The sequence below is a fragment of the Harpegnathos saltator genome, unplaced genomic scaffold, assembly GCF_003227715.2.
Source record: "Harpegnathos saltator strain DR-91 unplaced genomic scaffold, Hsal_v8.6 scaffold620, whole genome shotgun sequence".
NCBI lineage: Eukaryota > Metazoa > Arthropoda > Insecta > Hymenoptera > Formicidae > Harpegnathos > Harpegnathos saltator.
In genome coordinates this window covers 7,082-32,414 of record NW_020230450.1, presented here as the reverse complement: position 1 = coordinate 32,414, position 25,333 = coordinate 7,082, and the positions used below count along the sequence as shown (strand labels likewise).

At 44.0% G+C, this 25,333-nt stretch overlaps 2 protein-coding genes across 10 annotated transcripts in view; one reads left to right on the top strand and one right to left on the bottom strand.

Moving 5' to 3' along the window:
• The window catches only part of Mp (collagen XV/XVIII-type protein multiplexin), a 274,008-nt gene extending 257,108 nt beyond the window's left edge, over window positions 1-16,900 (top strand). For 3 of the 7 annotated variants that reach the window (XM_025304527.1, XM_025304524.1, XM_025304528.1), the window contains 17 exons: window positions 140-234; window positions 1,076-1,252; window positions 1,515-1,712; window positions 8,428-8,457; window positions 8,687-9,047; window positions 9,422-9,813; window positions 10,305-10,316; window positions 10,674-10,778; window positions 14,255-14,510; window positions 14,593-14,658; window positions 14,769-14,866; window positions 14,971-15,063; window positions 15,161-15,283; window positions 15,394-15,408; window positions 15,651-15,845; window positions 15,945-16,060; window positions 16,385-16,900. In XM_025304527.1, the coding sequence (XP_025160312.1) occupies window positions 140-234; window positions 1,076-1,252; window positions 1,515-1,712; window positions 8,428-8,457; window positions 8,687-9,047; window positions 9,422-9,813; window positions 10,305-10,316; window positions 10,674-10,778; window positions 14,255-14,510; window positions 14,593-14,658; window positions 14,769-14,866; window positions 14,971-15,063; window positions 15,161-15,283; window positions 15,394-15,408; window positions 15,651-15,845; window positions 15,945-16,060; window positions 16,385-16,682 (2,630 nt within the window). In that variant the 3' untranslated portion in view covers window positions 16,683-16,900. The remainder of the gene's footprint in view (window positions 1-139; window positions 235-1,075; window positions 1,253-1,514; window positions 1,713-8,427; window positions 8,458-8,686; window positions 9,048-9,421; window positions 9,814-10,304; window positions 10,317-10,673; window positions 10,779-14,254; window positions 14,511-14,592; window positions 14,659-14,768; window positions 14,867-14,970; window positions 15,064-15,160; window positions 15,284-15,393; window positions 15,409-15,650; window positions 15,846-15,944; window positions 16,061-16,384) is intronic. The other 4 variants (XM_025304529.1, XM_025304526.1, XM_025304525.1 and 1 more) reach the window with 4 other exon arrangements.
• Window positions 16,901-20,153: 3,253 nt separating this feature from the next.
• Hpr1 (THO complex 1-like protein Hpr1) lies at window positions 20,154-23,123 on the bottom strand. 3 transcript variants are annotated; one of them, XM_025304531.1, is made up of 9 exons: window positions 22,876-23,123; window positions 22,088-22,780; window positions 21,745-21,992; window positions 21,566-21,592; window positions 21,196-21,492; window positions 20,967-21,116; window positions 20,737-20,884; window positions 20,409-20,642; window positions 20,154-20,324 (listed from the first exon to the last, which is right to left on the bottom strand). In XM_025304531.1, the coding sequence occupies exons 1-9, from the start codon at window positions 22,909-22,911 to the stop codon at window positions 20,169-20,171; spliced, it is 1,989 nt and encodes a 662-aa protein (XP_025160316.1). In that variant the 5' UTR covers window positions 22,912-23,123; the 3' UTR covers window positions 20,154-20,168. The 3 variants fall into 3 exon arrangements, with proteins under 3 accessions (XP_025160316.1, XP_025160315.1, XP_011145080.1); XM_025304530.1 differs by having other exon boundaries at window positions 20,409-20,645; window positions 22,876-23,121; XM_011146778.3 differs by lacking the exon at window positions 21,566-21,592 and having other exon boundaries at window positions 20,409-20,645; window positions 22,876-23,120.
• Window positions 23,124-25,333: the final 2,210 nt, after the last annotated feature.

Sequence of the window (25,333 nt, the reverse complement as noted above, 5' to 3'; positions counted from 1 at the left end):
TCGCGTCGAAGAAACGATGATAAAATATGAAGCGAACTTTTTTAATCTACTTTTCGCGCGCATAAATCACTCCGCGTGTCAAAACAGGCGGCGACGGAGAGCTGCTGCGTGGACTCACGGCCGCACCTTCCTCTTTCAGATAAAGGTCCGAAAGGTGAGAAGGGCGACAAAGGGGACAAGGGCGAGAGCGTAAGGGGTCCTCCGGGCCCTCCGGGCCCGCCTGGTCGAGATGAGGTAAGCTCATCGCTCAATCTCGACGCACTTTTTTCCTATACTAATAATTCAACATACAGGACAGCTTGCGACGACAAAGATATGGCCTCTTTCAGTCTGGGAAACTTGCCGACAATACCAAAAGTGATACGGTCGCGGACAACGCGAACGGAATCGCGATAGGAATTAGCCGCGCGCACGGCGGAAATTTGTTTATATATGGATATTTCATCGTGCGTTACCTGCAGGTGACGCGAGCGCGTAGCGCAGACGCGATGTGAAGGCGAACTGAATGCGCGTGAATCCGGGATCGCTCATTTTATCTTGTTAGTCGCGTGAGTCAATTTAACATGGACAGTGGTGAACCAGCGTCCGTCGCATGTAACACTGATTACACTGAAGCCGCTTTCGCAGCACTCGCGATCTTCCGCCGTTATTACGTATACGCGGTGTACGCGGTGTACTTAATCGGTTTTCAACACTGCCGAAATCCAATTGCACCGCTACGTTGGAAGTTAATAATCTCGCTTGTGCGAAAATAGACGAATAAAGACAAAGAAAGCGTGATGAACGGTAGCGTTTTGATACTTTAAACTCATCGTTCAGTTTCATTTACGGCGGATGAAATTTCGCTCGCTACCGGATATATAATATATTTATTACACACAGAAAACAAGGTTTTAATGTTTAATTTAACATAGCACGTGGAAGAGATAATGTTCTAATATTTATTATAATTATTATAATACTATACAAGTAATGTATTGATACAAGTAATGATATGATTTACTATTGCAATATTATTACACACATCGATTACACATTGTGCAAGGTAATATTAAATCTCTATCGATCTTTGAAGGATTGGCTGATGAAGATACCACAGGGACCACCTGGTCAGAAGGGAGACCCTGGTAGTTGTACCTGCAACGCCACGGCCTTAATGTCTTCCTTTACGATGCCAAAAATGATACAGGGGCCGAAGGGTGAGCCGGGAGTGTCGGGACAAGAAGGCAAACAGGGCCTAATGGGTCTTACGGTACGCCGAGAGCTTTGCCCTTACAAGTTGCTACGTTGCTATTGATCGAAACGCTGAGTATGATGTGAACTTAAGCTGAATCCTTTTGCCAAGAACACTAGAATGATCATTGCCCGAGCAGCGAATTGTTCGCAATTCTCTTGTCCTCTTTTGCCAAAATTTCATCTTGGCGGCCTCAAGTTACATTATTCTCAGCGTTTCGGTTGCTCTCGCGTATGAACGATATTACCCTTAATTACGAGGATAACATCGCGATTTTCAGGGTGCGGCAGGACCGCCAGGGGAAAGAGGACTGCAGGGTCCGTCCGGGGCGAAAGGTGACAAGGGGGATATTGGAATACCAGGGCCGGAAGGTCCTCAAGGTCAGAAGGGCGAGCCGGGTCGAGATGGAATACCCGGTGAAAAGGGAGCGCAAGGTCCGCCGGGGCCGCCCGGAAAAGGAGAATTCTCTGGCTATGACGTAAGTAGATTACCACGCTTGAATATGATCTGTCACGTCGTGCGAGAGGCCGAAATCCAAGTTAAAATATTTTCTCGGGCGCCTCGCCCGCGGCTTGCACCGCCATTTCTGCTTATCCCGCGAGATTTCTTTTATGTCCGCTATTTCCGACAGCAAGTTGCAACCCACATAAAACTTTTCTTGAGATTTGTATTTGCTCTCTGTTATTGTTAACTCACCAATGGCTGCGCGGACTGTTACGACGAGAAATGGATGATAACACTCATCCATGAAAAACTTTATTTCTTTTGATACTTTAAAAACTTGATGGGTCCCATTGATATCGGATGATAAGCTGGCAGAGAGAGAGAGAGAGAGAGAGAGAGAGAGAGAGAGAGAGAGAGAAAAGGGGGGAGGAAGAGAGAGAGAGAGAGAAAAGGGGGAAGGAAGAGAGAGAGAGAGAGAGAGAGAGAAAGAGTACGGGATATTCAGGACGTTGCAAATGATGGTCTCCGTCGCGACAGCGACATGAAGATGAAAATGTGGGAGTTGAGGAAGTGAGCGAAGAAGGGGTAGAGGATATAATACTAACGTAGGAGACATGACATTGAGGAATTCGCTGGAGCAGGACATTTATTGTGTGTATGCGATTACTACAAAGTAGCGGAAATTCAAGTGCGCCCGAGCGTACGAAAAGTCGCTATAATAAGTAGATAAGTATCTTCATTCAAGAAATTTTCATTATCCGCATATGAATCTGGCTCAGCCGCATTATTCGCCATTTTCCCGAAACGGACGCGCCGCGGCGAGAAACTCGGAGGGAAATAGAGGACCGTATCTTCTCTCCCTCGTGGAATCGTCGGGCCATTATCAGAAGTACGCTATTTAAACATCACGTTCGGTATCATCCACTGCGTATTAACTCAGCACGAATTGTCCCAGTTAGTCATAACTTACTCGGATTTCCAGATTACCGTTGTAATGGAGCTACTCCTGCGCTTTAATATCGGTAAAAATTCACACGGGTAGCAAATACGTGTGCGCTCGTGTAACGGCATATAATACCCTCGGCGAGACAAATTGATTCCGTGCAATAAAAGTTCTCGGTGTCGCGACGCTTTTTGCCGTCGGAGCGCGGAAAACAGCGCGACTCAGATTTCGAGAAGGAATGAATAATGAATTTCGATCGCGAAAGGTCACCGCAGCGTCTATCTTCATCGCGCGTTATTTTCATCAAGGTGACTAAGCGTGTTATCGAATACACACGGGGAGTGTGCCGAACTCGCCCATCGGATAAACATCTCGCTCTCGCGACATTAATCGCGTAATTCCCATTATATATTCCCGTGAAACGCGAATATCCAATTTATATCTGCTTATAGAAACGACTGTGGTATCATTGCCACATTATCCATCACGTCCCGAAGTGCGGGTCTTCGAGTGCATGCAAGATGTATTCCGCCTCGCCTTCGCCTCGCGCGTCGCGGCGTACTCCGCGCCCTCCCGCCTTCCCGCCCCCCGATGGGGCTTTTACGTATACCCGACGACTACTACAACGATCCCGCCTCTCTCGTCGTCGTCGCGTAGGACGCGACAAGAAATTCGTTGAATGGAAATGGAACGCGTATCGCCCCGCGGGGAATAAGAAACCGTGCACGTAATAACGGCCGAGTTGTAAGTTCGACCCTCAGCCGCCACCGCCCTCCCTCCTCCACCCACTTTTCCACTACGTCCGACATTCGCGTTTCTCTCCCTCCGTCCCGCGCCTCCTTTTTCGCATTTCCCCGAGTTCGCAAATAGTTCGGCCCGATCCATTCTTAACGACGGCGACTCTCCCGGCGCTTTTTGCCGCGCGACGAAAAATGTTCGCGAGTCGGGTCGGGGGCGAGCGCGCTGACAGGCCTCCAATATTAAAACGATGCACAACGATACATCCGCACGCGTGCGATATTGATGACGGCGAAAGTTCCAGCGGAAAATTCGAACGTGGACGGGCGATGCGGTTCCGGAGCGCGCGCAGACACAATTTCCGAAAAATTCTCTTTCGGTTAACATTTCCATTTCACGGCGCATCGCACGGTTATGTCCGATATAAATGAACTCTCTTCACTCCCACTGACCTGACCTGACCTTCGCGAGAGATGAAGTTACGACGCGTCTCTGACTCTTCTCTACTTAACTACAATTGTAGTGTTTCAACCCCGAAAGACCCGCTTAATAATGGAAACAATAAGAGAGAAGACCATCGCAAACACGAAAGGGAGAAACTTCTTATTATTCGCCGTTATTATATTTCCGTACGAACGCAAGTAACGCTTCTCACACACAACATGACTGACAAGAAGACGCATCGACGTATTGAAAACAATATGTCGATCTCAACCCAGCGGCATTCAGCTGCGAATTTTCCGCGATTTTCCGACGGTATCTCGTCATCGATCGTTCTCGAGGTTCTCTCGTGTTCTCCGTGTCGTTTCTAATTTCCCGATTATCGTCAGTAACGTTCCCGACGCCTCGGAGCCGCAAGGATCTTCCCGCGCGGACATTCATTTCCTCGGAGCGGGCAGGTAGATAGCTCGGGAACGTGTTAAATCCACTTAAGATTGATACTACACGCTGTCAGAGTCGCGGGTGGTCCAATCCCTGAAATCGCTTCCGGTCACGGGAGGAAAGAAATCTCGGTGCTGTCGCGCGCTGTAACGATCCTGTCGCGTCTCAAACCGTCAATTTACCGCCGGAGATGCGGTCGTTTTTTACCTTGTTCTCCTGTTACGTGGTGCGGCATGAAGGAGTAGCGCCGCGGAGACCGGAGGGCCAGGCGAAATACGAGGCAAGAGCGACGCGACGTCGACGTCGTCGTCGTCGTCGTCGTCGTCGTCGTCGTCGTCGTCGGAGAACAACATCATCGCGCTATCGGAGCGCATTGCTCCGCTTTATCAACGACACAGACCTCCTCCGACGCGGTTGCATCTGCGCACCCGCGCGTTGTCGCAATATTTATCCCGCCCGTTATTCGGTTGCGGGAAAGATAGAGCAAAAAAGGAAAGAAGAACAAGGAAACACACACACACACACACAGAATGCGCGCTACAGTTCTTCCTGCCGTTTTCATGCCGCCCCAGTGGCACACTTCCAAATGTTACACCGCGGAGAAGAGAAGCGAGACTTGACCCGAGCCGGCGATTGTTGAGACGTCGCGACGGAGAGAGAAAAAAAAATCCTGTTGCTGAGGACGCGAGGAAGCCGCCGAGAGCTGCTGCAATCGGATTTACAATTGCCGAATGGATCTTACAAAAATTTAGCAATGAGCAACGACCGACGATGGCGCGTTTACGCGACTACGTTTAAGTCTCTCAAATTAAGTCGTGTCGCTGCTCGTGAGCAATTCGAGAAATCCACACATTATATCTCCGCGGTGTGTCTTGAAACGTCGTACTCGCCGATTTCAAGTCGCGGGAGAGAGAATGTCGATGCGGCACTCTCGGCGAACGACTTACTGAACCGAGTTTGATTGCGCGCGGTATCATTGAATATCGATGTGCTCGCTTTATCTCTCAATTTCCTCCCCCGACACGGGCTTGTTGGGCTCTGACAAAATTAGACCACGTCGTCCATTGTGCGCGCGGTACAAGCCGGCGCGGGCGCCGTGAGCGCGGCAATATCGATGATTCGGGCGGCTGTAAACGAGACACACGTCTTTACGACGTAACAAAATGTCGTAAGCTCGCTAGCAGCTTCGCCGGCCGGCTGCGGGGGAGAGTTTGCATTGCTGCGCAACTGCGACACAACGATCCGCTTCGTCCGGATATACACGTCGTCGCGTGTTGGGCGGCCCAGACAATAGGACCGCGCTGCCAGCTAATGCCGCTTGGTGCTGGCTGTGCGCATTCCATTGATAAAGATCCCCAAGAAGCCGCGCGGTCGCGGCCCAAGTCGTTATAATGTTCCGGATTGTTAACCCCGGCGCTCTCTCGCGTTCCACGTTAGTCTTCTTCCCACAATGGCGTCCAGCTATTTCGCGAGCAGCCGCACCTCACTCAACGCCGGCGTAGAAAAAGCTGTTCGCTCAAAAATCCGAATGAAAATTTGATGCTTCGGATATAGGTAGGCTGGACAGACCCGGTCGCGTTGTGCGAGTTATTATTTCACGACAAACCCAATTTTAGAAGGACGATAATCCCCTTCTCGATGGGATTACACCGTGGCACCTGTTGAAAGCGCGCTGAAAGATTAAAACAATCACGCGCCTTTCTTCGGACGCGCCTTACGCGTCGCGAAATTCATCCCGGACGGTCGCGAAACATATCGCAGGAATCTCGCGCTCTACCCTCGAGAGCGTATGAATTCTTAAACCCTGCCTCTCGCGAACGTTGTGTAGCTGTTGCAACTCGCTTCCGCCAAGCCAAAAGCGGTGGTCCATGTATCTCTACAGCGTTATTACGCCATGATACGGCGGCCAATAAAGGGGATCTACCAGAGACTCGTCCTGGTCCTCCTATCGCAATCGGTAGCTCAATCGTCAGCGCGATCGACCAGAGGTACTGTAAGATCCAAATGGGCCGTACATACATATGTAGGCTCGCGCCTAAGTACAATTCGGAACGCGAGGACACGCGAATAAGGACCAGACACTTTACGGCAGGATCAACGGCCAGCCGCTGTGTCGTCGGGACACAAGGTTCATGCAAAGACAGACACTCTCTCGGGTGCGCGTGTCCACGAGAACACTCAACTCAACTCACCCAGGCACACACACGAGCGCGCGCACGCACACTGCGCAACGTGTTATCTTACGTGACCTCGCGCACCCCGGTCCTTCCTCGAATGTGCGAGAGCCCGATTTCCCCGGGGAATACAGAAACCAATTTCTAGGCTGCCTACTGCGCTTGGTGCGCCCGCCGAAGGGAGGCTTGGAGATGCGCGGGTTGCTGCATCCTGGAACGTCGCCGAAGACGGACCTAGTACACTCTCGATTGAGATGGTCGGGCGCGCGCGTTTCGATTGTATACATATACGTATGCGTGTGTATCCTCCCTTTTCTCCACCCTCCTCTCTCCCTCCCTCCGAGTTCGCCGATCGCGCTTCGTCGGACGCCTCTGTGCGGGAGCGATCGCGCGCGGGTTCAGGAGGGCTGGAATTCGAACGAGCAGAATGGAGTGGAAGGAAATTCGGAAACTGTATTAAGGATGCGCCGCGAGCTGTAACCGCGGGGAACCGCTTTAAAATAGAGGCGGATTCGTGGACGCGCGCAAGTAGAACTCCGCTCCGGAGAATTGAAAATTTCGAGCGGAGGAAAAACCATCGGGGACGAAGAGAGGGGGAGGAGATCGTGTTTGATTTTGTGACCCGCGGAAATTTTGATCAGTTTGACCGCGCGCTTGCACGACAAGGCCCGTGCAATATTAATTGCAAACACACACAGGAGTGACGAATGCACAGAGTACACTATTAGTTGTTTAATATTAAGGGATTACACAAGAGAGGGGTGAATTATTGCCATTAGTATTTGCCGAATACACAAACGCGCATTGTTCGGGGCGAAATGTCGTTTGTTGCCGAGTGAAAATGAATATTATTCCCACGTATGGTCTTCGTGAAATCTCAACGTCGCAGAGAGAGGGGGAAGGGACACTTTTACGAATGCCAATGTAATCGAACACAAAGAAAGCGGCGGAGGAATTGTATATGTGTGTACCTCGAACACACCACTGCTTTATCAATAGTTGTTCGAGAAGTCTAAAAGTTTCAAATCGTTCGCGAGGAACTCTCAATGGATATGACGAGTGGTAGGGGCCGAGAGTTGGCGTTGATATATTATAGGTGTATAGCAATCACAGTGACATGATTTATAGCAGAATGCCGTACTAACGCGAAAAAGAGAATAGTTGCTTCAAAGTGCAGATACAAAGGGGGAGAGAGAGAGAGAGAGAGAGAGAGAGAGAGAGAGGGGGGGGAGAGTGAGAGAGAGGGAGGGAGGGAGGGAGGGAGGGAGAGAGAGAGAGAGAGGGGGGGGAGAGAGAGAGAGAGAGAGAAACGATGGGGAAAATTATTAACAAAATTCTCAGAAGTATTCTTCGTGCGAATATACTTTGATTTTAGAAATTATACGTCGAATATCGCGGAAATTGTTGATCGATTATCAGTTTCCCGCGCCGGGCTATTTTAAGCGTAAAAAAATGCGACGTAAACTATCTACGATACACGATACGATACACGTTGTATGGATTTTTAATTGTTTATTTAGATGAATTTTTAAGCACGTAGGCACTCGGTGGATATGCAATTCTTAATTTTTACATTCGAGGTATACTCGCTTGTGAAAAATGATGTTTTTCAATTGGATATTTATCTACGGATATTTGTCTCTGTATAGAAGATTCTCGAAATAATTTACGTATCAAGCAATAAGAATGCCATATTTTTCCCTTTTCTTTGGATGTTTGAAAAACTCACTTTACGTTCGAAGGGAGGTCACGCGATAGTAGCGATAGAAGCGAAGGGAACTTATACGCTCAAGAACGCGGCTTCGCACTTGCGATTTTACTGCGATTCGATTTACGATAAAGCGACCGCGAATCACGTGCAATCGACAATTGTTCGCGGGACGATTGTTCGTTGCTAATCAATGGCGATGCAAGCGTGCAGACGGCAATGTCGGGCCAGCCGCGAGGCTTTCAGTTTCGCGGCGTTATTCCAACGATCTAACGGGGAAATTTCGATTATTATGCGCATGCAGCCCAGTTGGAAACCTCGAAGTATTTACAGGGTGAGTACGGACTGGAGCATTCTGATTGCGCCGTGAATACCATCTATGTTAGTCAGAATTCTGCCTTGCAACATAAAATAAATCGTGTCTTAATCGCGAATGTGGTGCGGCTAATAATATCCCGGGGTGACTGCCGGATAACGATAGCTTTTTATTCAATTTCTCTCGTAATTCTCCTCTCTTCAAGGTAACACAATCTCTCATTTGAATCCTTATCTGTCGGAACTAGACGGAAGGTATCACGATGAGGCCGGGATTGCCAGGACAAAAGGGTGAACCGGGCACGTCAGGAAGCCCCGGGCCGAAAGGCGAAGCCGGGATAACCGGCTCTAAGGGTATCAAGGGTGAGCCTGGACACAAAGGCGCCAAAGGTGATCACGGGAAAGAAGGTCCCAGAGGAACTCAGGGTTTCAAGGGTGAGCCCGGTGCACCCGGTGCACCCGGGCTGCCTGGTGCGCCCGGAGAGAACGGACGGCCAGCTGAGAAGGGCGATAAGGGCGACATAGGACCTGAAGGCAAATCTGGACCTCCAGGACCACCCGGCCCATCCGGCACGAGCGGTCCTGGCGGCATCAACGTCGGAGATTTGGGTGAGTTAATGGACTGGACGTAATAGCCACCTTATTATTTATTACTCACTGTAGCGTCGCGCTTGTCTTTTTTCATCATCTCGTTCGCGAGCGAAGGAAAAAATAAATGCGCATAAAGTTGTGAAGAATTTTGCATTTCTTTCCAAGTTGCGAAGGCTTTAAGAAAAGATACTTTAAGAAGCTACAAGTAATTTCTGCGCTTTCTGTCGACGTTTTATTAAGTAATTGGCTGTTACTCTATATATCATGGGGAAATAAAGGATTACGGATTATTATCTAAACAATCTTTTCTCCCACGAAGATAATAACTCGATCTCCACTGCGTCGAAATAATGGGCGACGAAGTGTAATGTTGAAAATGCTATTTAATGAAGGATTTGGTACGAAAGGCGACAAAGGCGAGCTCGGGACGCGAGGATACAGAGGTGATAAGGGCACGAAGGGCGAGAAGGGCGATAAGGGTGATGCCGGACCAGCCGGTATCCCCGGAATAAACGGCATTCAAGGACCTCAAGGAGATAAAGGCGAGCCTGGTACAGACGGCGTATCTGGGTCACCAGGCACGCCTGGTGCCAAGGGCGAACGAGGCGAAAGAGGCCCTCCTGGAGCCACTACTGTCGCCAGTTCTGGCGACTACGTCACCATCAAAGGCGAGAAGGGCGCCGAGGGGAAACGGGGCAGAAGAGGACGACCTGGACCACCCGGGCCTGTGGGTCCGCCTGGGAAGCCTGGGATCATGGGAGAAATCGGCCTACCGGGCTGGATGGTACGTATTTTAACTCGCTACATCTGTGTGTACATGTATATATATTTATATTATACGACAGATAAAAACAATAGACGCGTATCGTTTTTATATTGCATGAAATTGCTGCAAAAGCAAGTGCTCGTATTCTTATAAATTCACTCATCCGTGAACAATCTTTATTTCATTTACATCCGTAAACGAATCAAAACGAAAGAGGAATATGCGGCCGAATATTTCTTTTTTCTATTCACTGCGCATTATCTTACAACATGATTTAAATATGCATGTTGTAAAATAATGCGTAGTGAGTTAGGTAATAGTAATTTAATCGCGATAGGATTGATGCGATGTATAATTCATATGAGATTATCGTGACAACACATTTTAGTGTTTTCGATACTATTGGCGATAGCGAATGTCGAGCATGCGCTATCCCGTTTCGAAGTACCGACGTGCTTCGCCTCTCTAAAATGATATTATGTTTATTTCTTTTGCAACGCCAACCGAAGAACACGATAAAGGTGAGCTCCATACTTCACGATTATCGAATTGCATCAGTCGACACTCCGTGATGCCTCACACAGCTCTCTCTCTCTCTCTCTCTCTCTCTCTCTCTCTCTCTCTCTCGCACAGCGTCCTTTAGAGTTCCCAGAGCGCTAAATAATTACGAATACAGTATCTCGTGCTTCGTTACACGCGCGTGTGTACGTAAGGGGGTACGAGAGCCGAATTTAACTGTCAAAATACTCATGAAGAAACCGGCTTAAACGCAGATCCAAATCAGATTATTACGCGTCAGTTTTACCACAATATGGTCGAATCCCCTCGCGCTAATTAAAACGCAAACGAGCAATTCATCTGTCACTGTCTTCTTGTAGGGCCGTCCAGGGAATCCCGGGATTCCGGGAAGTATCGGACCAATGGGACCCAAGGGAGAAAAGGGGGAGCCCGGCGCACCGAGCCCTTACGGTGTTTCAGTCGGTGTAAGTATAACTTCCAGTTTCTCGTTGCGGTGTCTTTCTCATCTCTCTCTCTCTCTCTCTCTCTCTCTCTCTCTCTCTCTCTCTCTCTCTCTCTCTCTCTCTCTCTCTCTCTCTCTCTCTCTCTCTCTCTCTCTCTCTTCCTTCCACCTTCTCTCCTCTTTCCCGCCGTGTCTTTCGCTCTTGGCTGCATAAACTTCTCTTTTCTCGCCAAGTTCACATATAAATCCAAGGGGTCGTTAAAAAGGAGCGAGAATCAAGAGCGACGGTCTAAACGCGCCAAAAGCAGCGACGGCCGAAACGGGACCCTCGCGAGGCAACGCTCGTCGTCGGTCCATTAACGGCGGACAACGCGAACGGGAATGACGCGCGTCTCTTCGTTTTCAAAGGAGAAACGAAAAAAGGTCGGCGAGGAAATGAAAATGACGGCTTTCGTCCTGCGGCGCGCGCGCACGCGCACGCTGTTTCGGTCTGACAGATTAAAGTGGCGGCATATATCCTTGTTGCGAACGGTGCGACGCGGAAGTCTTTGAACAACAGTGGGGCCGCGCGACACGAGTGATGGAAATTAATGCAACAGTGCGTCTGGCGTGCATCTCCCCTCTGCCCAAGCTCTCTCTCTCTCTCTCTCTCTCTCTCTCTCTCTCTCTCTCTCTCTCTCTCTCTCTCTCTCTCTCTCTCTCTCTATTTTTTTTTCCTCGTCTTCGTCGCTGGATTTATTCGCCGCGCGCCAAACAGAAATTTTCTCCGCTCACACGGAGTTTCGCGAGCTGTCACAACCCGACAACTGACAAATAACGCATACTGATACGTGATAGCGCTCTCGTTTTGCCGCTAGCTCGCGCTTGTTTGTACGTATTCAACTAGACACTGCCGGATAACATTGCTTTTAAACGTTCGTTGCAATCCGGTGCTCGCGAAATATGTAATACTAGACGCTACAAACGCACGCCATTGATCCCTACGTTTTTCCGCCTCCTTGCTTTCGAATAATTTCGTACTGTCGAAATATACAATCTTCGCGCGGTGACCTCTTTCGCCGGTGATTAATGTCTCTAAAGCTCGTATCGATTGTTGTTATTTGAAACACGTCTCTTTTTTTTTCGAGTGAGATGTTCTGATTTGAATTTAAAGTTGGACGAGAGTGTTTTTATCGAATTGCGATTATATAGATGCAATGTCACGTGTATCGTGTGATTTAGTCGAAAAGTTTGAATTTTAGTTAACTGAATTCGGAAAGTTACATTAAACTCCGAATTAAAATTTAGGTATCGCACGGTGAGAGACGAATTTCGTATGACGACCATTAATCCCAGCTAAGAATCGTCCCGCGGATTCAGTCTCGCTCAGCGTCTACCAATGAGGCCTATCGCTGCATCTCGGCCGTGTCGATTGGCATCCGTCTAGCCTCTTTAGTATCCACCTGTCGGCCACACTTTACTCTCTCATTTTGCTTTGCTTAGCTTCGCTTCACTGCACTGCATTGTATTCTACTCTCGATCGTTTCAATGGCGCTCAACTATTTAACGAGAAGTAGACGATGAAGCGTCTCGAGAATATACGAGTGAATAAAAAATCGCATTGAAAAAATCATGAACGAAATCATGAATGAAAATCACGACGTTTTCGACAAATTCGAGAATGAAAGTAAAGATTCGCAGACGTCTGCACTTTGTTATACATTTAGGAATGTAAATTTAAAAACTATCAAAACTGTCAAATTCCAGTTGAATAGTCTAGATTTTACTGTCAATATTTAACTGTTCAACTAACATTAAAAATATTCCCTATTTATAATATAATTTTTAATATATTTTTATATATATTTTTCTAATTCTTTATATATATATATATTTTATAATTATATTTATATTATCTTATATATTCAATATATATATTTTTCCCTCAATAGATATTTTTTTATAAACTAGATTTTCGATTCTTTTTTAATCTGTCTAAAGCTTTAAATATTTAATCTGGCACTTTGGTAATTAGATTCGAGCAAATTGGGAATCGTCCGAAAAAGCATCTTTCAATCCATATATCTCTACAACGATTATTATAATTGCCTGGCTGCTGCTTACATATGTAAGCTACGTTATTAGCTGTGTAAGATTTCCAGGCTACGGGACGCTCTCGAGAGCATCGTTACGCTATCCATTCAATTATTTAACATTCTCTCGTCATAATATTAGCAGTGTCCATATTGTTTTATGGCGTTTAATTACCCCTTGATATTCAAACCGTCAAAATGTACGTCAAATGCACCGCTCGGGACAATTGCCAAAGCAAACAGCAACTCGCATTGAAATCGAGAAAGCCGATCGGCGCCGCAGAGAAGGGACAGCAGTGAAATAACACTCTTTTATGAGCGGAAAACAAGAATGCGATCACGCTGAATGGAGAGGAAAAGGAGCGTCGCGAAACAATGTATACAGAGCTGTCGCGCGTTATCTCCAGGGGCGGACTCTTCGATGAATTTCAAATGAATTTCCCTCTGATCGAAATCTTTCAATAATGCCTAATTACGGAGACGAGAGCTCTTGCGGATTGAGATCTCCGGTAACCGATGTAAATGCAAATGGAAAGCGGACTTTTATATTTCTTTTTCCAATTAAATTCGGTTTTATTTAGCTCCGTCACACAATGAGGACTTTATCCGAGGCTTACTCGCGGCGAAATTCAGCGCTGAAAAAAATTGCAAAGACGTAACTTGTTTAGATCGTTAAAGAATTCCGCGAATATTTTACGTTCGGCCCACGACACATTCTATACGACGCAAAATTTCGAACAATGCTATCCGCCAAAGGGACGCGGGGTTCCGATGAATGCTGTTTAAAAAAGTTTCTTTGACAAAAATTCCACAAAGATACAAAGTATTATAGCGATAAAGACGAGCTGTTCGCGGAGTCTCCTGAAGGTATATAATCAGTACAACATTGACAGCGACAAAGAAGGATCATTCGTTTCGCGAAGAGGGAGAGAGAGAGGGAGAGAGAGAGAGAGAAAGAGAGAGAGAGAGAGAGAGAGAGAGAGAGAGAGAGAGAGAGAGAGAGAGAGAGAGAGAGAGAGAGAGAGAGAGAGAGAGAGCGATCACAGTCGAGCGAGAGAAAATTCCGATATCGCCTTCCCACGATCGGCAATGTCTCTCGCGCGCAGCATGTAAACCATCCACTGAACATCCGTGAAAAAGAACGAGAGAAACGGAGAAACGTCGACAGAGAGCCGACGTGATGCGCCTAAGCGATCGTTGCATCTCATTCTTCGCTATTCCCGACGAATCAACCACTCCTGTTCCTGCAATACCGTACTACTTATCGACTCCGTATAAACCTGTCTATCTGCCTGACTGTCGGGGCGCGGTAATGTAGTGAGAAGGAGATTGATAGCGGGGCGACTATTGAAAATACACATCTCTCTCGTGCGGCCGCTCGGAAAGATGCCATAAACCTATTCGCGTGACGAACATCTTTTCCTAGATCAAAGGCGACAAAGGAAACGACGGTTTGCCCGGGATTCCCGGTCAGACTGGAAGAGACGGTCAAAGAGGAGCCCCGGGTCCTCCTGGACCTCCCGGGCCATCATCTCAAGGGAAATATATGCCGGTTCCAGGACCTCCAGGTCCTCCCGGTCCACCGGGTCCGCCCGGGGTGTCTTTGGTCGGACAGAAAGGAGAGCCCGGTATCGGTAGAAATTCTTACGGCGAAAAGAATCTATACTATGGCCTCAGACAAGGTAAAGACATTAAGGCGAGTCCGATAAGACGATGATAATTGTAGCATGATGGTAATGAAATTTCGTATTTGCACACCACAAGGATCCAGAAGCAACACGGACGAGCTGAAAGCCCTGCGTGAACTCAAGCAACTGAGAGAACAATTAGGTAATCACCGTACATTAATTATCTGGCGAACTTGTAATCCTTAACTTTCGCGAATAGCGTGTGGATGCCTGTTAATTTGTTCTTTTTCTTATCAACTTGCAAATTTCAAGATATTGTCGCTACTGTCGCTACCAAGCTACCTTTAGAAAGTACAACGAAAATTGTGCCAGGAGCTGTTACGTTCCAAAACACAGAAATTATGAGAAAGGTGGGTGTCTCCAATCCGCTGAAAATTATCGTCGCTTTACGTGCGTGCTCAAAGTATCCCATCTCCCCGATCTCCCGTTTCCCCGTCCTCCTCGTATGTTGCAGATGTCCAGCGTCAGTCCGGTCGGGACTCTGGCTTACATCATAGATGAGCAGGCTTTGCTGGTCAGAGTTAACAACGGATGGCAATACATAGCGGTCAGTGTTCGATATGCATGTTGTTACGAATGTAACAACAACCCTCGGTAAGTATGTCAAGGTTGAATCTCTCGTCTGATCTCTCTGTTCCTCACAGCTCGGTTCACTACTGCCTATCACAACGCCCGCACCGCCAACGACAGCACCGCCACCGGCGAATCCTCCCTTCGAAGCGTCCAATTTGATTAACCAAATACCCATGAAAGCCGACGGGACAGGGGTAAGTTGACGACTTAAGCAGTCCATTTCGTGTCTGAGGCGCGTCTGTAGGGACGAATCCGCATCAGGCTCAAGTGTAATTCGCAATTTCTTTGCCCCACGCTGCCGCAGTGGTACCCGCGAATGGTGAGATTGTACCATATTTCATTTTTCATCCGCGACGAAACGTATTTTTCACTTAAGACCGCGCGCTCTACGAGAGAAAGACGATGAGAGAAAAATTCGTTCTCTTATTTGTATTTTTTTTAATAACGCATGTCAATTTTTCGAAAGTTTCTATATATATATATATATATATATATTTGTGCGGTTTATACTATAATACGCAGACTGAAAATGTCCTCTCTAATGCGATCTGTACCTTTTAGTTAAGGATGGCTGCATTGAACGAACCTTTCACCGGAGATATGCACGGCATACGGGGAGCTGACTACGCTTGCTATCGACAAGCGAGACGAGCGGGCCTGAGAGGTACCTTCCGCGCCTTTCTCAGCTCTCGAGTTCAAAACGTCGACAGCATTGTCAGATTGGGAGACCGGGACCTTCCCATAGTCAACATCAAGGTAATTACGGCGAATAAAAGTATTTGTTCACGCGAATAAAAGTATTCGCGTTTCCGTTGGGTCGATCTTGTCAAATAACGAGCGATCGAAAATATCCAGGGCGACGTGCTATTCAACTCCTGGAAGGAGATGTTCAACGGGAACGGCGCATACTTTTCGCAGAATCCCAGAATCTACAGCTTCAATGGGAAGAACATCCTCACCGACTTTACGTGGTAAGTGAACGGTGGTGTATCGATTGCAAGCGAGGGCAAACATGTTGATCCTCCCGTGTAGATATTCACACAGAAAAAAATCTCAAAATAAATCCTTCTTTGACAATGAACTTTCTCAGACTTATAGTCGTAAGTATATTTTAAAATTGTTATCAAGAAAATATTCTTTGTTGACACAATAATCGTTATCCGACAGAAAGGAAGTAAACCGAAGTAAACTACTTTCTTCACTGTAGAATTTTTTTCTGTGTGACCATTACTGATTGTTATTAGTATTGCTATTAATTACATTACTACTAATTGTAAAAATCAATTCTTCTTCAGGTCGGAGAAAGTTGCGTGGCACGGCTCTCACAAACTCGGCGACCGAGCGATGGACACTTACTGCGACGCCTGGCACTCGAGTAACTCCGATCGCTACGGGCTGGGCTCGCCGTTGACCGGCGGTCGGCTTCTGGAACAAGTGCGATACTCATGCGACAATAAATTCGCGCTGCTGTGCATCGAGGTAACGAGCGAGTCGGTGAGGAGGCGGCGGAGCGCCGACGATCGGCCGGAGGACGACCTCGAGATGACGGAGAACGATTACATGGAGTACTTGGAGGAACTCATGCAATACTGAGGATCACACACTTTTTCGATCATTCGCATCACCCTCGCGACGCAAAAATCGAGCCGTATCATGTAAATAGGAATGCAGGTACGCGCGTGCTGCGCTTCTTCTTTCGCGCGATGAGAAGCATATCCCACGAGAATTCGACTAATAATTCGTATACATATCGTGAAAGCGGAATCAAGAGAGAGAGAGAGAGAGAGAGAGAGAGAGAGAGAGAGAGAGAGAGAGAGAGAGAGAGAGAGAGAGAGAGAGAGAGAGAGAGAGAGAGAGAAGAAGAAGAAGAAGAAGAGAGAATTAGCACGTCTCGTCGCGTCGCGTCGCGTCACACCTCGTACCCGAGTCTCATGAAATTCTATCTCTGATCCCAAAAGTATAATTACTTATGCTCGCCGCGAGACACTAGACAACCGCTTCTACCGCGTTCTCAGTTTTCACTTTCTCTTGAACTTTCTCAAAGATAAAAAAAGACTGATTGTCTAGATATTCATCAGTGTTTCGTCGTATTCGAGTATTCATACCGGGTACTCTTTTCCTTCTATCAGCCGTTTCGGAGAGACCTCGGGGTCGCTCGCGGTCTCGACGAAATCACCACATTTCAACGTTCGTTAAGCGTCTCCCCTCATCACGATAAACGTCCAAAAATATTTATAGATCGCCGCACGAGCGACAGGAACCCGGAACAACGTGCGCTCGATTCATTCTCAGGTCCGCGTTTATGGCGCGCTTCAAATGCTAAAAGCGACCGTCTGGCTTCGGTCTGTTTTCCTTGTTAGACACCGCGGACGAGAGCTCTACACGATGCAGCATTCGATGATTTTATATTATGATGTCAAACGCGAGAAAGTGCGAGCGAATGCATATCGCAAGTCCCTCCATATCATTATCCATATCATTGTAAACATTGAGGATCCGAAATCGGAATAAGATAGATCAGAATAAGATAATTCTAAAAGCGTTAAAATGTCTGACTCGCCTTTGATTTTCCTTCTCGATCTTTTTCGCGGCGTATTAAATTTTTGGAAATGCAAAATATATATACATTTTCAAACTGTATTTCACTTTGTTTTCAAAAGTTATAATAAATGTAACATGAGATTCGATTGAAAACATTCGGGTGTTTTATGTTATTTCACTGTGTTATTTCATTAGAGTATTAAAATTAAATGGTTTTTGCAGTTTTCACGGTATTGTTACATTTTTAAGTTAACAATATATTTAATTTATTTAAACTGACGGTCGTTCGAAATTCGAGTCCTCAATTGTGCGCGAGTAGAATAGAACACAACTCCTCGTTTCTGGCGTCCTGATACAAAATAGCCGATGTAGCTATTGTGGATCGTAAAATGGACACCCAGACGATCATGTTCGGCAATATGTCGCGCTGTAAATGTGGGCCGTTTAAAGAAGCAACTAACTAACTAACGCTGCTCTAAGTAAACCTAAACGAACTTCGTACCCGCGCGATCAAGTTGCATTTACATTTTAGCTGATACATATTGAGTGTGTATGTTAGACATAAGAGACACATCGATTAAGGAGTTTCAGACGACAGCTCGTTGTCGAAGATTTATGCTCCGTGTAACGTGGGTCACAGACGTTTACGTGACACGAATGTAAAATGGAATGGAACTACGCGACCAAAAAAATACTTTAAATTGAAAACAGAACTGCCATCGAGATCGTCGAAATCCTTGAAAGAAAAGTTAGAAAACAATCGCAGACGATAGAACATCAATTACGAATTGATCTTTCCTATCCGTGGAAATATTTTATCTCTTGAAATTATTGATCAAGCGCAACTTCGATACCGTTCTATTATACCATATACAAGTGCCCTGATGGAAAGTATCCTTTATATCTTCTCAGTATCTACCTTCGATTCTACCCGATATGATATCTCATGCGCTTGACCCACGAAGTTCATAAAACCGACTTGAAAGCAACGAATTTTAGATGAACGAGTAACAGTTACTAAAACTCTGCGATACAGTTGTAAAACGGGTACAACGATTTATACATCTGTTATTCGTACGTATTACTCTCTTACATATTACTTTTCCTGAGATTACAACTTGCGCCCGAGGCCATCGCGTTACACCAAGCACAAATCGGATCTAAGTCAATGTCTATAACTCGATGATATACCGTTAACGTTAACATAATTTATTACAGTTACGTAGAGATCGATCATGAGGCCATCATATGTATGTACACTTAGGTTGTCAGCATGCTTGTTGGCGAATATTTCCTATGCGAATATACCGTATGTGAACTTTTTTAAATGTCGTCAGTAGTCGTGATATCCAGGAAGAATGTAAAATCGATTATCCTTCAATATAGTTTGCACCGAGAACGTTTTGTTTCCAAATTTTGTATTATTTGTACAATTTATTATTGTCTTTCTAAATAAAAGACGAAAGGGAGTCTTGTCTCGAATTACGCCTTTTAAACCCTCCTTCATATCGGGCATGCCGAATTGAATGACGACTGACTTTTTTTTCATAAAATTTGCAACGTACTCCGTAATAAATAGGAAAATGAATCTCTTGGGAAGTATAAAAAAAAACAATACTCCTGATGAATAGAGACGGACCACAAAAGTTATCGAAAAGTTGTATTCTTCAATTAGCTGACTGTACATAAAGATCCTATATAAATATAAATGTTTTTCCGAATTTAACGAAAAACATAACTACACACACACACATAGATATCTTTCAACAAAGCTCTCGCATGTTTCTAAGCCTTTAAATTCAATGATAAAGGCAGAGCGATGTTCTTTGAAATTTCCCAATGGTGTGCTGCAGCAACGCAAACACATACTCGGTACGTACAAGCTATAGAAAAATATTTACGCCAATTAGCAGCTCGAGATGTCAATTTAGAAATTTTTTTCTCGTTTTCACTATGTATGAAGCGAGTCTCCATATTATTTCCTGCACGTACCTCCATTGTGTAAAAGCATTTATTATTCTGTGAGATCAGTATAAACTTGTTAAGAAAAAGTAACTAATTTAACAGTGAATATTTTTAATGACATTTCCATCGTTACGAAAATCACTATAAATCAATGAAATATATCCGATATATAAAAAATATATGTCACAAAGTATCATCCAATATCTATTAATTGTCGATATATTCATCAACAGAAACAAAAACGATTAATATATTACAATCGCCAAATATGACGAAAATGATACAAAATCTACCACGTTCTAGTTACAATATACCATTTCTGTTGTTAATTTATCGATATTAAATTATGAATTATGATCACGATAACCTAAATTGAAACACACATAATTTTTTGTTTCCATCTAAATAAATAGGAATACATATTTGAATTGAAATACACATACAGAGAATACGAGTCACAAATTTTAGAACAATGCACGCAGTACTATACAGTTTTATTAGTATGCTGTAATAATATTTTTATTTTAAAATATATTACAGAATTATAGAATATAAATCTATTAAAAAATATATTTAAGATTTAAGTACTGTTAAAGCTTCCGTATACTTCAAACCTTCTAAGATGTAAGCTAAATTTTCCACCGACGCGTCCTCGTCCTCTTCCGCCCATATCTCGAGCATACTCTTGCACTGTTCGTACGGTGTTGATTTACTTTGAAAGAAGGCGATCTAAAATGCATACGGTACGCTCAAATTTTATCATTACGAACGACATGAGGTTTTTTACGATGAGAAAATTGAACGCGTATATACCTCGTCGTTGGTGTAACCGAATTTTGCCGCCAACTTCTTCCAGTCGTTCTTCAGGCTTTCCGATAATTTCGCCACCATTTCCGGAGTAACTTTATTTAACTTTCTAGTTTTCATGTCGACGCTCTCGGAATCAACTTGGTCGCTTTCTTGCTTGAGGACATCCTCATTGAATTCCTGATCGTTAGATTCCGGCGGCGGTGTCTCTTCGGTTTCCAATTTAATGTCAGACTGTGTCTGCTATGAAATATTGTCGATGATAAACACATGAGTCCAAGTTACAATACAATATAATACATACATGGAGAGACAACGAATACCGGATACTCACCGGACGATCTTTGGCAATTTTCTTGATCATCGTTTCAAGATATTCGGGCAATTTATTTATGGGATAATTGCCGTGAACGAAGAAATGCGGACTTCGTCTTGCTAACAATCTTAACGCTCTCCAACCGAAATTACCATCGTTCACTTTTCTGTATAAGCATAAAGTCGCAATAGGTAAAGTTGAAGATTAATTTTAGTTACGAAAAGAAGAAAAGAAAGAATAATGCTTACTTGTACTTATCATCGATCATCGCGGCGGGATCTAATTCTACTATGGCATCCTCGAAGTACGTTTCTAGAGAAGGAAGAAAATCTCTATCCTTGGATTTGCAAGCTTCGAGATTGTCAGGACACAGATTCCACAATTTCGTGAGTTCCGGGCTATCAAAAAATAACACAGATATACTCGTTCACGAATACCGATTATCATCTTTTACTTCAAAGCACCAAGGTAGCTTACTTTCCCATGTGATATTTGCCAACTGTTTGCGCGTCTCTGATCACGTCCCCGATTCTCCGCCTCGGTCTCTTCGGTTTCCGCGGTTCCTCGTCTGCAGCGATGTCCGACGTTGGCCTCTTGAACGGTGGGCAACCCTCATTCTTCCACGCATTCCAATGTTCCTCGCGTTTCAGGATATTTTTTACAGTCTCCGCAAAAGCTGGCCCGTCAGGCGGTGTCTCGGTCAGTAAAGCATAAACTTGTTCTGTGGTAGTTTTCACCCACTCCACTTGATCCGGCTTAAGCTCATGCGTCTCACTTAAAATTGACAAATATCATAGTGATTCCGCATCGTACATGTAACCGTATATCTAATTTAAGGAAAGCAGACCTTGTCTCATAGCCACTGGCAAGGAAGCTTTGAAAAACAAACATTGTTTTATGACTAATCAGAAGAATTTTACTACTTCATTCACGAGCAATTTGCTGAGTATGTTTGTGAAGAAAAGGGCTTGTGAATCTCCTAATACATGGTACTTATTGTGTTGCGTTAATATCAGGAATACTTACGCTTTGAACTTCACAGTGCTATTCAGATACTGGAAAAGAATGAGAAACTGCAGCAACACATATCGCCTGAAGTTGGAATCTGACAGCTGTAGTTCCAGCAATTTCTGATTAGTCAAATATTTAGCAAAGTAGTGAGTTTCCTTGTGAGAACCTTCCATAGAAGAATCCATTTTGATACACGTTGTGGGATAACTACGTTGCTCTTCCAATTTAAAAGATGAAAATGCTGATAGCACATTAGATGCATGCTATAAAAAATATGTTAGAAACATATATATATATATATATCATCTAAATAATTTTATAGAAAGTCTGTAATAAAGGTTCAAGAAAAATTACTTACAGCTGAGAAAACTTTCCAATGCATCTTATTGTAGCACTGATTCGGATTCCTAAAATAATCCTGTAGTGCCCAAAACTTTCTGTATAAGTTATAATCAATTGGTATTTTATTTTCTGACTTATCATCGTCTTTGTTTATTTGCTCTAGATCATCACCTTCTGTTTTTTCAGACCCAAACTCTGTATAATTTTCGAGATTGAACTCACTGACAATATTTAAGCCGGATCTTTCAGAGAAAGGAAAGAATTTTGCAAGGAATAGCAAGATTCTACCACAGAATACAGTTTGCTGAGAACGTGACAGTCTTCTCAACAGGTCATTACACATTCTTAACAAATTATTCTTGCAGGCGCTGAAAAACAAATCTTCCTTCCACACAGAGACATTGTCCTCAACAAAGGTGAACAGTTGTTCACATCTGTCCAAAGTTACTGAATCGAAAATATCACCGAGCAGCATCACCGGCATACTCGCCGTTGCCAAATCCTTCCTGCATAGTTCTATGCAAAAAGTAATATATAACTCAAGAGAATGCACATTGCCGGAGGAGTTCTCCGTCAACACTATCAAAAGGGTGTCTCGAAGCGCCTGATCGACCGCCGCTTTCCTGTCCCCATCGTTCGCACAACGTTCGACGCATTTCTTCTGAAACGATGAGACGTCCGATTGCTTGAAATGTTGTCGCAAATAAACCTGGAAGCGAGCGAGACATTTCGTAAATGTTAATCTGAAAAGTTAAGTCTGAAAAACCAAAGCCTTATACTATTCGTTCCAAACATTATACTCACACTGTAATCTTTTCTCAGCACTTCGAACATTGCCATGATGATATCCTTAATCTTACCACCATGGATCTGTGTTAATTTTATGAAAAATAAGTTGTGGAACTATGTGATTTTAACATAACACACGTACGTACGCCTAACCAATCTCTATTTCTATGACCGGTTACACACAGACCGCGGCAACTCTTTGGTCTGATCTTTGTAGCTGCACTGCTGAACTGGTGCAGCTACAAAGGACAGACCAATTGCCATGCGGGCCGCGGCCATAGATGTCTATACTGTCTGTCTGATTTCTATCAGCAGGAGAGAAACCTGGGGCCCTATTTTTGAACTACTTGCATATACCAGAGAGGAACGTGAGAGCGGCCAACACAGTGTTTTCGACGACACCGATTTTTCGCACTGGGAAAGGCCGCCATCTGCATCCATTTTGAGAGGGGAACTACGAGGCTACATCCACATTCAGGTTTCGGCGGTAAAACCTGTATATGGTGACAGTCTGTGCTACATCCATTTTAGGCGGTTTATATCCGTGCTACAACCATAATAGCATATTTGACAAGCACGGTCTCGCACATTGTTACGCGTTTATAATAATATGAATTAACATGTTAACATGTGCAAAAAAAAAAGAATTGACATTGTGTATGATTAATATCATGAAGATCATACGAAGTGTCCGGTAATTAGCTGCCAACCCGAAGTGTGAGGGTAGATTGGGTTGAGACAAACATAAATGTCTCATACCATTTTGCGAGATTCGCAATAATTATCGAGTTATTAATGACAGAAATCTGAGGAGTAAAAGCGCGCCGACATAGATGATTCGAAAAGCGTTGCAGTTGCTCAGGGCAGCGATCATGAATCTTTTCCCTAGCGTGAACTAATAAAAAGTGAAAGACTTCTGTGAATCAGTGAAAAATGAAAAATTTTATATGAATTTGTGAAAATCGAAACATTTCACACGACAATTGAGTCGTTCAACATGGCAGTTGCGCGTTCTGGATAATTCAATGAATACCAAAGAAATCAAATTGATCAAAATAATAATGTCCGTGTAGTCCGAAGGATATTACGTGACACGCAAAATCCGTTTGATATAATATCCAAAGAAAATGTTTCAAAATATGTATGTACAGGTAATATAAACCTTATGCACCGACGAGATATACTACAAAGACTGATGACCTTACGGGATTTAGCGTACCAGAGAAATTTCCCTGGTGAGGCACTCGGGTGAAAGAGACCGTCTCGCATTTAGCGCAGTAAAATTTAATGGAAACTAATACTTTTCAATCCTTTTCTTCGGATCAAAAAGATTCAGAAATCAGACATATTCAAAATGTCAATACTTTTTAATACGTTTCAATTCGACATTTTATACAGAAAAGTAGGACGAAGGGAATGGGATGCGGGCAACGATACATCATGCGTCCACAGACGTGTCAAATCGTTTATTATAGAGGAGACTTTGATACGGCAACATGTATTCGAATATTTAATCGTCCCATGGACCACTTATATATAATAAAAAAAAAATTAACGCGGATAAATGAACGATCAATTTTTATTCTGTTATAAAGAAATTAAAGAATCAGTCAGTACCGAAAATTGAAGACCGATCAATATTTAATTTATTTATCAAATTAACGCGGATAAATGAACATTTCGTATGAATTTTTTTTCTTATTGAGAAATGAAAGAGTAAATCAGTACCAAAAATCGAATGTCGATTAATACCATAAATCAGTGTCAAAAAATTGTCCAAGTGCAATGACAATTTGTTCTCATTTTTCAGGTACTTACCCCTTTATCTCATTCAACAAATTAACTCGGATAAACGAACGATTCGTATCAATTTTTTTGTCTTGTAAAACAATGAGAAAATAAATCTGTACCAAAAATCGAAGACCGTTCAATATCTAATTTTTTCATCAAATTAACGCGGATAAATGAACAATTTATATCAATCTTTTTTTCTTTTATAGAGAAATCAAAGACTAAATCAGTATCGTAAACCGGATATTGATTAATACTATAAATCAGTGTTAGAAAATTGTATTGATTGAATTGAGAATCAGTCAGTATCGAAAATTGAAGACCGATCAATATTGAATTTATTCATCAAATTAACGCGGATAAATGAACGATTCGTATGAATTTTTTTTTCTTATAGAGAAATGAAAGAGTAAATCAGTACCGAAAATCGAATATCGATTAATACCATAAATCAATGTCAAAAAATTGTCCAAGTGCAATGATAATTTGTTCTCATTTTTCAGGTACTTACCCCTCTAATCTTATTCAACAAATTAACTCGAATAAACGAATGATTCATATCAATTTTTCTTGTCTTATAAAAGAAAAGAGAGAATAAATCAGTACCGAAAATTGAAGACCGATCAATATTTAATTTATTCATCAAATTAACGCGGTTAAATGGACGAGTCGTATCAATTTT